General features: G+C 41.5%; 1 protein-coding gene across 3 annotated transcripts in view; it reads right to left on the bottom strand.

Annotated features, from left to right (window-relative positions):
- Positions 1 to 12,048, bottom strand: part of HDAC9 (histone deacetylase 9) — a 778,880-nt gene that overhangs the window by 245,180 nt on the left and 521,652 nt on the right. For all 3 annotated transcript variants that reach the window (XM_089673174.1, XM_089673175.1, XM_089673176.1), the window contains 2 exons: positions 7,742 to 7,868; positions 846 to 967 (listed from right to left, as the gene is read on the bottom strand). In XM_089673174.1, coding sequence (XP_089529300.1) covers positions 846 to 967; positions 7,742 to 7,868 — 249 coding nt within the window. The remainder of the gene's footprint in view (positions 1 to 845; positions 968 to 7,741; positions 7,869 to 12,048) is intronic.

Genomic DNA, 12,048 nt, shown 5'->3' on the forward strand with positions numbered 1-12,048 from the left:
CATCAAGAGCAAAAAGTGAAAAAAAAAAAAATTTAACTGTCACCAGAAAACAGAGGGGAAACCTTCCAATAGGGACCCTTGCTCTGGTGACCCTGATGACAACCAGGGGTTTTCTCACTTTAATGGATTTCTTCTCATTCCCTGATTTGGCTTTGGGACATGAAGTAAAGGGAAATCTCCCACTGGGACAGAGATAGAAAAAATAAACTTTACAGGGGTTATAAACCTTCCATACTCTATCCAAAATGCACAAAAAAAAGTTCTGCCTTTAGATCTGCTTTAGTTTTTCAAACCTTCTGCAGATAGTCTACAAGAAGCTTGAGTGATATCTTCTTGGACTATTTTCCTTAGCTGACCTAGCAAGGAAATATCCAATGACTCAACACTCCTGAGGCCTGTAAGAAATTAATTTAGGCTTTCCAGCAAAATGGGTTAGACTCCCCAGAGGAAGGGTACTCCCCTATCGGTGGGTCCCCTGTTAAGTAGGGCTCTGGCAACTGAGGTAATAGAGGTACGATAAGTCACAAGCTTAGGCTTTGGCTTGACTGTGGGACCAATCTTCCGCCAATGCAGCTAATCTCCCCTGACACAATCACAACAGTGTGGCAACAGTTCATTGAGTGCTGTCTCTTTTATTTAAGGCCATATTCCCAGGCAGAGCGGAGAATACTCTGCAGCCATCTTGTGACCCCCAAATTGATTACTTTCAGTGACTGTATTAAGCTCTTGGCTTTATTTATTAGGTTAGGATTACTCTGACAGGCTGACAAGGTAAACATTCACCAACATTGATAGGAAAAACAGACATTTTTGGCACTTATGGTTAAAAAATATTAGAACCTTACCAGTTTTCCTCAAAGGAAAGTCATTTTTGCAATCATGTGCTCCAGGGAGAGGACATCTATATGATGGAGAGGTCCCACTTAATGGAGGAGAGCTTTGATCCAATGAAGTATGATGTGCTGCCCTACAATAGAAATATAGATATACATTCACACACCAGTCATTAGCAGAGTGGTAGGTGAAAGGAACTGTATCACAAAACAATTATTGGCATGAATATCTGTCTATCAGCCTCTGCTCTGTTAGTCTGTAAGTATGTGTGATGGATATTATCTATAGTCTATACTTCATCCAGAGTTGAGGCACTCTAATACAGGAGGTGTGTTACTGGCCAGATCCCCAGGTGAAAACAGAGCCACCACATCTAATGATTGGTAATCTGCATTATATAAATTGTATATTATATATACATTTTGGTTTTGGGTTTAACACTGCTTTGAGCTCATATTAAAATGCACCTGAATATGTCAATCACCTTCTCAGCCTACATGTTCAGGGACAATAATTAACCCTTTCAATATCGTGCAATTTTACACCTTCCTGCCCAGGCCATTTTTCAGGTTTCAGCACTCTCACACTTTGAATGACAATTGCGCGGTCATACAACACTGTACCCAAACTAAAATTTTATCATTTTCTTCACACAACTAGAGCTTTCTTTTGGTGGTATTTAATCACCACTGGGGTTTTTATTTTTTGCTAAATTAACAAAAAAAGACCAAAAATTTTGAAAAAAAAACACATTTTTCTTTGTTTCTGTTATAAAAGTTTACAAATAAATAATTGTTCTTCATAAATTTAGGCCGAGATGTATTCTGCTACATGTCTTTGGTGAAAATAACCCAAATTAGGATGTATTTTTTAGTTTTTAGGAAAGTTATAGAGTTCACAAACTATGGTATAGATTTGAAAATTGATCAATCCTGAAGTACTGACGGCCAATCTAATTTCTTGAGGTCCAAGAATGTCAGAATAGTACAGATATCCCCAAATGACCCCTTTTTGCAGAGTAGACAGTCCGACGTACTTCATAAGAGGCATGGCGAGTTTTTTGAAGTTGTATTTTTTTGTCATAATTTTTCGGAAAATGAAAAAAATTATTTTCACTATTTTGTTTTTTTACATACTGTCACCAGTGCAGTACAGCGTCATCATATAACTGGCATGGCGGTGAACAGGGACACTGACTGGTGACAGTATGAAAAAAAAAATATATTTTTTTTATAATTTTTTTTATTTTTTTTATTATATTTAATTTTTTATTACATTTTTTTTTATTTTTTTTAAGATTTTTTTTCATATTTTACTATGACCAAAATAGTACAATGTTACCATAGTAACATTGTACTACTTTGGGGAAGTGATCAGTATTTTTTTTTTTATTTTTTTTTACACAATTTGCTTATAGCAAAGAATTACTTTGCTATAAGCAAGCATTTACCTGAATGAAATCGATTCATTCAGCTTTTTTTTTTTTGTGCTTAGCTGTGATTTGGTCACAGCTAATCACATGACATGTGCATGTGATTAGCTGTGACCATTCACAGCTAGGCACTAGTATACAATGGATGGCATCATGAATGAAGCCATCCATTGTATACAACTGTCATGTGACCTGCTGTGATTGGTCACAGCAGGACACATGGTACCAGCAAGGGGAGCCTGTACTCGGATCTGTCATCGGCTGTGTCCGAGGTGCACGGCCGATGACAGATCGCACTGCTGCACCGCTCTGCACTAGCGCAAATGGCACATGTGCGGGAGCACGCCAAATGGCGTGCACCCGGAATGCAGATACATATCTGAAGCCGCCAAACGGCCATTGGCTGGGCGGCTAATGGTTGAAGCTATTGAAACTACAGGGTCAAAAAGACAGCCAGGTAACTAGCATTTATAGAAAGAGAAGACGACAGCAACCATATTTCTCTCAACAAAGAGGTCCTTTATTTGTCATATACATATACAGATATATATAACAATCTGCACATTTTTAAGAACACAGTTGTACTTTACAAATGTGCATTGTGCTTACTTCAAAGCGAGCGGTACACAATCAACATGATTTAAAAAAATCCAGGATGAGGAGACCATGTCTGAGAGAAGTCAAACTGTCAAAGTAACATATATTTATTTATTACAGGTACTTACTGTATATAGCGCCGTCAATTTACGCAGCGCTTTACATATATATTGGACATTCACATCAGTCCCTAACCCTCAAGGGGCGCACAATCTAAGGTACCAGCTTCTTCTCCAATCACTGATATTCAACAGACAAAACTCAATGACATACATCAGGCTCTACACTGTAGCCTGCATGTCATCACTGAGATTTAAAATCCAGCGTGGAGTAATTTTGTGAAGTCCAATGGAGTGCCATTGCTCTCTGTTTAAAGTGGAATTCCAGCTTACACCTAACTAACCTTAAAGTGGTCCCCTCCCCCTCCTAACACCTATGCTAACTAACCTGTGTAATAAAGATGTACTGTATATACTGTACTTACCTACACTATATTGCAAAAAGTATTGGGACACCCTTTCAAACCATTGGATTCAGGTATTCCAATCACCTACATGAGCACAGGTGTATAAAATCAAGCACTTAAGTATGCAGACTGCTTCTACAAACATTTGTGAAAGAATGGGTCTCTCTCAGGAGCTCAGTGAATTCAAGCGTGGTACCGTGATAGGTTGCCACCTGTGCAATAAGTCCATCCGTGATATTTCCTTGCTACTAAATATTCCACGGTCAACTGTTAGTGGTATTATAACAAAGTGGAAGCAACTGGAAACAACAGCAGCTCAGCCAGCAAGTGGTAGGCTACATAAAATGACAAGTGGGGTCAATGCATGCTGAAGCGCACAGTGCGGAAAAGTTAATAAATGTCTGCAGAGTCAATAGATAAAGACCCCAAACATTGTTTGGCCTTCGGATTAGCACAACAACAGTGCATAGAGAGCTTCATGGAATAAGTTTCCATGGCCAAGCAGCTGCATCCAAGCCTTACATCACCAAGTGCAATGCAAAGCATTGAATGCAGTGGTGTAAAGCATGCCACCACTGGACTCTTGAGCAGTAGAGTGACGAATCATGCTTCTCTGTCTGGCAATCCGATGGACATGTCTGGGTTTGTCCATTGCCAGGAGAACGGTACTTGCCTGACTGCATTGTACCAAGTGTAAAGTTTGATGGAGGGGGGATTAAAGTGTGGGGTTGTTTTTCAGGGGTGAGTCTTGGCCCCTTAGTTCCAGTGAAGGAAACTCTTAAGGCATCAGCATACCAATACATTTTGGACAATTTCATGCTCCCAACTTTGTGGGAACAGTTTGAGGATGGCCCTTTCCTGTTCCAACATGACTGTGCACCAAGCAAGGTCCATAAAGACATGGATGAGCAAGATTGGGGTGGAGGAACTTGACTGGCCTGCACAGAGTCCTGACCTCAACCCAAGAGAACACCATTGGGATGAATTAGAGCAGAGACTGCGAGCCAGGCATCCTTGTCCGACATCAGTGGCTGACCTCACAAATGCACTTCTGGAAGAATGGTCAAACATTCCAATAGACACACTCCTAAACCTTGTGAACAGCCTTCCCAGAAGAGTTGAAGCTGTTATAGCTGCAAAGGGTGGCCCAACTCAATAATGAACCCCATGGACTAAGACTGGGATGTCATTAAAGTTCATGTGCGTGTAAAGGCGGGCGTCCCAATACTTTTGGCAATATAATGTATTTTCAGGCCACTCCAATCTGACTAACCTGTGCCAGCACAGCTGCAGGGGAGACGAGGGAGTGCAGACAACGGATGGGTCAATGAAGCCTATGGGTGACGTCAGAGCTCCAGGATTTATTAGCAGTTGTCAAAGTGCTCTCTCTTGCAGCCACCAGTGGCTTACACACAGGATCACATGACCGAACTAGAGCAGTATATACTTCTTTCTTTCACAGGTTAGTTAATATGTGTGTTAAAAGGGGAGGGGGGAGTTTAATGCTAGTTAAGCAACCTGTAGATGAGTCTTTTTTTTTTTGTTTAACCAGTGGGTTGAACAATAAAAAAGACTCAATTCCCCCATTCACACACTTGATTTGAATGGGGAATCCTCCCCTCTGAAGTGTTATATTCTGACAGCAAGGAGACTTTCCACCATCAGTATACACTGATCCACCCTTCCGTCTATAGCCTGCGGCACTGATTGAGCCGGGCAGGGGAAATCTAACAGGCTGTTTGTACAGAAGTCCATTGGTAGATTACAACACAGCCTTCCCGTACATGGATAAAAATTCATCCGGTCCCTGCTGAACAAGACAAATTGTAAAGCATGTATGGCCAGCTTTAGTTGTAATCTGGAATTCCACTCTATCAGTGGGATCAATGGGTGTTTCCTGAGACATACACTGAACAGGGAACATCCAAAATGGGAGCCAATTACAGCAAAACAATGGCAACTATTTCTTTTCAATATTCCATCAGTATAAACATGTTATTCATGACCAATAATTTGCCTCAGAGTTAGAAAATGAGCCAGAAAATGGATTTTCAGCATTTATTACACATAGCTGAAATAGTGAAGTATAAATGAACATTAATTCAGAAGACATTTATAAGCCTTTAGTGGTTCATAAATCACAAATAACCCATCTTAATGCTTTCACTTATTTCTCATTTCATTCCCCCTAGTTTTCTCCTAAAGCCTAACCCAGCCAGAATTTTTTTTTTAGTTGTTTTTTTTTTATAGTTTTGGATAATATGAGGAAGAGTTAAAATGTCTGCTAGGCTTTAAGTTCTGTTGTAATTGGGGCGATCCATTGTGCTGTGGCACAAAGACAAAAAATGGAGGTAGTTTTAGACAGGGTACAGGTAGATGCAAGCAGCAATAAACACATTGGGATTTAATTACTAAAGCTAGGGAGTGCAAAATTAGGCTCGCGTTTACATAAAAACCAATCAGCTTCAAGGTTGTATTGCCAAAGCTTAATTGATCAAGCTAAGGTTAGAAGCTGATTGGTTTCTATGCAGAAGTGAACCTGATTTTGTACTCTCCAGCTTTAGTAAATAAACCCCATTGTCAGAAGTTCCAATTCTTCCCCACTCTACTGCAAATAATTTTTTGTCTGTGTCTCCATTAGAGGAATTTTCCACCACTTGACAGAAAGTGAGGTTAAATCTCCGAAATAAGGACACTGACTGCAATAAAAAGAACAAGCGGAGGCTCTAACCCACCCCCCTTAATCCAAAATTACTAGCCGGTGTTGAGCTTCAAATGGATGGTGTCATAACGGATAACATGTGCAGCACCTTAGCATCTATAAATCAAACAGAGGCAAAGATGGCAGCTTCCTTAGCTGTAAAGGATAGGAGGGATTCCACTTTAAGTCTCCACTTAAAGGGCATGTGACAGGACATGAATCTGGGAGGCAGGGACAGAGCAGTTTCACCCCATAACAGGAAGTACCAGGACAAGGGCCGTCAGAGGATTACCATGTATATCCTTTATTAAAAGCTGTAGATTCAAAAAGACTGAAAATTATAGCAATATATATATATATATATATATATATATATATAGATATAAAGATTTAATGATATCTTAGTGATTGCTATTAGATCGACTTTAATTATAAAAATCCTAACACTGCTGAAGTATCCTCACTCTAAGGTATTAAGTTGGTCAGTTTTCTCCCTTAGGGCTTGTTCTCATGTGCACAACGCTTTTCATAAGATGTTTGACAGGCAGTGAGGAAATGATATGTTACCTCCTCACTGCCGAGCCACTGTGCCACAACCATGTGCATTTCATACTGCTGCACAGCTATTATGGCTCAACTCCCTGCTTTTACTACCCCCCCCCCCCCCACCCCCGGCCTTCTATGTGAACAAGTTCTAACACATGTAGGACCCTCCTAGATAGGTGCTAAGTTAGGTAAATTTAATTCTGGATCACTGTAATCAGTGCATCTGCATGTGATAAGTTAGGTCTTTTCTGTGTTTCACTGGCTGCAGAGTTGATTGCTTCCCCCGTCTGTCTGGGAGAGTTCGGGAAGGGAGCTGGATGAAGAAGTCAAATTGGCATCTGAATATTTACGTAGCACTGGCCAATTCCTGGGGAGAGTTTGCCCAGATGGTGGCTGGGAGTATGTATAAAAACTCTAAGACCTGGAACAGAGGTGCCTTGTTCCTGAGGAGGAGATTAAAGCCCTGGGGGAACTGCCTGCCCCCTGGGCAAGCCTGCCATGTGCTTGGGGTTCATCGAGGCCTCAGCTGGGCTAGCTGGAGGGCCTAGTTTGCAGACTGGAGCTGACTGAGGGGTTTTTCATATGAGCATCTAGTCTGGTATCGCTGGAAGAAAGTGCCTGGAAGATATTTGGAGGAGGCAACAAACTATCTAAGGACATTAGTGAGTACAGACTGGTGTGAGAGATCATAGAGACTTTGTGCTGCTTAACCCCCCTCTGGTGCTATAGAGTCAGATGTGTGCAAAGGGGCCATTGTGTCCGGTGTCCTAAAGAGCTTAGTCTATTTAATTCCTAGAGAAACAACTCTGCTCAGATCTCTAAGACGAGTATTTATATCCTCAAGTTGCTACTACAAAGCTCAGTCTATCATCTATTTGTACAAGGACTTAGCTCACAGTTCTGAAGAAGAATTTTAGTGTCCTCATATTGCTACAAAAGGTTATTGGAGTATCCCACAGTTACTCTATTCCTATCCAAGTCCAAACTCTACAATAAAGACTCAGAAAAGCATACCCCTAGACTGTTCATTGAGCCAAAGGAGTGACTGTGACTGTGTGCCTGGCTGCTGGGCAATTGCATGGAAAGACCTAAGCCTACGGGGGAACCGCTACACACAAAAACTGAGTTCTTTGCAGCAATATAAGACAAAAACCTGATGACATACGTGTACCAAAGCTTGGGGTGGCGGCCTATGGAATGACTGTTTCCGTTTGTATAGGATTCTTTTGTGGCAGATTTACTCAGAAGGAATTCCTGTAGTTTAAGCTTGACTTCGGTGCTGGCCACGGCTCCTGAAAGGCAATTGAGCAAAGAAAACACGTTAAAGCATTAAACTGAAAGGAACAAAACAGTTCTCTGGACAGAAGTAGAACACTTTATTTAATTCTCACACCAGCCATCTAACACTATAAATAAATATTAATGGGACGGTGTGTCCCTTAGGCACAGAGAGGGTTAAACTTGATTTAGGAAGTGTGAGTCCATTTTGCTTGTTCCTAGGTAACAGGTCCGCACAGCACACACTCAGCCAGAGGGAAAGGCCTATAAAAGTGACAATTTATTTCTGCTTCCCACACTATTTGTTTACTCATAGGGTACATGTGAAATTACTTACTGCCAGCATTTCAAATTAATATTGTGACTCTGAAAGCACACAAGGCATTGTGCGAGCTGTTGGAAAAGGATTAAATGCTCTCCCCTAAGGTCAATTAAATCTCTGTTCATGCTTATTGATTGCTAAATGAAAAACCTGCTGCACCTACGTGGTGGAGTGGGAGCAGACGGCAAACATAAAATGAGCAAATGTATTCGAAATTGTTTCAGTCTCTCATACAAAGTCAATATTAATTCACAAAGCACAAAGTCAAAGGTAATGAAAAGAACAGGAAGGATTTGGCTAATTGTCGAACTCTCACCCAATAGTAGTGGGTCACACCTCAGGTTGGAGTGGGATGTGGGTGCGTAGGTCAAAGGGCATGTAAGGGTCTATATAGATAGTTGCATGGTAAGATGGGAATTATCACACTTGAGTTAGTTTCTTAATTTTTCCTTGTCTCCCTATTGCTTTTACATGTATCCTTCATTTACATTGAGACTTGTGGTCTGTAAGTGTACCTTGTGTTTATGTGACTTGAGCCTCCAGGTGCTGCATGCAGGCGGCTCAGTCATGTCCTAATTTGACAGCTGTACAGTTACGTGTGAGTGACCCTGAACGCACAATGTCTGCATTGAGGGCTGCTCACCTACACCTGCATGCCTGTCGAATGGAAATGTCCATTTGTGTCCATGCAGCCACTATGTCCCCATAGACTTAAATGCGCTGCCTGTATGGAGGACCTGGTGGCTCAAGCCACATAAATACACAGTTCCTCAGTTCACAAACTAGGGGCCTTAGGCCTTGTTCACATAGGGTATGTTATATCGTACGCTTATGCATGGCCGTATTTACTTGCATGGGGATTCACATGTGTTCCAAGCATCCCTGTCCAGGCAGTCCTATTGATGTCTATTAGGAAGCAGTGGCTGCATGCACACAGCTGCTTTGTCCTAATATGACATCTGTGCAGGTAGGTGTCCCCAAATGCTGTATGAGTGAGCATGTTTGTTCTTGGAATTATAGCATTGTTATTCTACAAATATTACCCCACACATTCACTAAGTAATTGTCCTACAGTCTGTTTCATGAAACGGTTTCTTACTGTGTTGTTCAGCCCCCTTGTAACATCCTCCGTACGTTCCTGAACCTCTCTTTTTCCCCCTGTTTGCTTGAAATTAGCATTGTATGCTAATGGTGATCATGCTCTATGCACACTACAAATCTCATAGTCCCTGGTCAGGGGCGGACTGACCATTTGGAAACTCAGGCACTGCCGGAGGGCCTGGGGTCAGTAGGGGGCCCCATGAGATGCCCCTGGTACCTTTTTCATAGGCTTTTTTGAGTTTGGGCAAGGACACAGGGGCCCCATGATCCCTTGGGGCCAGTAGGGGGCCCCATGAGATGCCCCTGGTACCTTTTTCATAGGCTTTTTTGATTTTGGGCAAGGACACAGGGGCCCCATGATCTCCTGGGGCCAGTAGGGGGCCCCATGAGATGCCCCTGGTACCTTTTTCATTGGCTTTTTTGAGTATGGGCAAGGACACAGGGGCCCCATGATCCCCTATTGCCTGGGGGCCCCATGAGTTGTCAGTCCGCCCCTGTCACTGGTCCAGCTCGGGAGTGAGAGTGAGAGTAGTAGCTTAATTCCTACACACAGTGGAATGAGTGGCAAGGAGAATGAACGTAGCCACCCTCTAGAATTTAGTGTGACTTTAAATAAACTTTAAAGTGTTACTAAACCCACAACAGTAAAATCAGTCTTGAGCATGTGCAATGGGGAGCAGCTGTGATGCCACAAGGAGTTAACATTCCACTGCTGGGGACCCGAAGACCAGCAAAGAACTGGCCCTGGTGAGGACAGTGCTGGATCTCTGAACAGGTGAGTGTCTGTTTACTAAAAGTCAGCAGCTACGGTTTTTTTAGCTGCTGAATTTTAATTTTTGGAAACCTGGCTGAAGAACCACTTTAAAGTGTTACTAAACCCACAACAGTAAAATCAGTCTGTATATGCAGTAAAGCATGCTTGCTATACTCACTGTGGAACTTAAGGGATTAATCTTCTGCATTGTGTAAAAAGAATGTTTAATCCTGTCTTCTCTGATTCTACCCTTCTTCCACTCTCCCTGACTTCTCTCCTGATAGAACAGAGCCTTGGGGGCAAGTTGCACATGCTCAGTTTTGTGTGTATTGCTAAATATTTTTTCATTCTTGGGAGAATGCATGCGATCAGCACAGGGCCAATCAGCACTGTCCACACAGAGGGTCAGGGGTCCTGCAACCTCATAGGACAATCAAGAGAGAATGAAAACATCTCCTACAAGCTTTAACCAGTGCTCTGCTGGACACTGATAGCAGTCACAAGACAGCTATATACTGCTAATGAGAAAAGGTATTTAGCAGTTTATATTTACTAAAATAATTGCATTTCCATGTTCTGTGTACTGTGGGAAACCAGATACATTGAACGCAGGGTCCTGAGTTTAGCAACACTTTAAGGGTGCCAACAATGTAACCAAACATGCAGTTTGGTCAGTCCTGAAAATCAGTAACCTTTCCAGGGACAAATGTTTAATTCCTAAAACTTACTCCTAAAAGCATCAATTTTTGGACAGCTCCAAGCTGTACAGTTAGGAGAAATGGACAGTTTGAGAAGATACGATTCAATTCACAGAAACAATACAATAAAACAAGCCAGAGATGTTTACCTATAAAGTAAAGTGAATGTATTTGTCTCCCTCTAGTGTGCACACAGAGATCTCAACAACTATCCACAGAACAGGTTCAGATCCTTTTATGGTTCCAGTGACACTTCCTGCAGATATTTCTTAACTATCTAAAAATGTTCAAGGTTGGTAAGAAGACACAAGAGATAATTGTTGTGCCTGTAGAAGTCAGAGCATCCTATCTACTAAAAATACACCCAGAAATATAATCTGCATTAGGAAGAAACATTGGAACAAGGGTCTACGGAAAAGTCCCATGGCACGAAAATGATCTGATGTTTGTAACTGTGCTCAAAAGATGTGTAAAAATAATCTTCATCAACATTATTAGCATTAGTAGTGGGCTTAGGGGTGATCAGATTTTGTAAAATCCAGTCTGCTGGCAATGTCCTGAAAGCGGATACAAAGGGTTAAATATTTGCATTGCCAGTTTATTTAAGGCTCTTGCAAATGGATAAAATAATTGAATATTATTACAGGTACTTATATAGCGCTGTCAATTTATGCAGTGCTTTATATATATATTACACATTCACATCTGTCCCTAACCCTCAACGGGTGTACAATCTAAGGTGCATCACTTATATTCATACTAGGGCCAATTTAGACAGGATCCAATTAACCTACCAGCATCTCTTTGGAGTGTGGGAGGAAACCGGAATACCCAGAGGAAACCCACGCAGGCACAGGGAGAACATGCAAACTCCAGGCAGGTGGCGCTGTGGCTGGCATTTGAACTAATAACCCTAGTAATGCCAGGCAGAAGTGCTAACCATTCAGCCACTGTGCTGCCCAATTTATATACAGGATCTTGCTGGCAGAAAGGTCCACACAACCTTATGTATACGAGTGTACAGGCACTTAAGCGTGCATATGTGTATACATGTGTACATTTCTTCTTCATCCTCTTCTAGCTGCCAGTGTTGCAATTTACATATATATGCTTACAGTATATATATATATATATATATATATATATATATATATATTTGCTTACACACGTGTTTGCATATACATTACTGCACTCAAACATAAAATGTTCTCTTTTTTTTTCATTTCAATTTTTTTTTAATGGTCTGAACACATCGCTGCATTACAGATCTTTATGTAGCTGTGTGCATTGTCTCATAGACAACAATGCACCTATGTTCA

This window comes from Staurois parvus, unplaced genomic scaffold (assembly GCF_062004578.1).
Source record: "Staurois parvus isolate SC_StPar_1 unplaced genomic scaffold, SC_StPar_1.0 ptg000136l, whole genome shotgun sequence".
Taxonomy (NCBI): Eukaryota; Metazoa; Chordata; class Amphibia; order Anura; family Ranidae; genus Staurois; species Staurois parvus.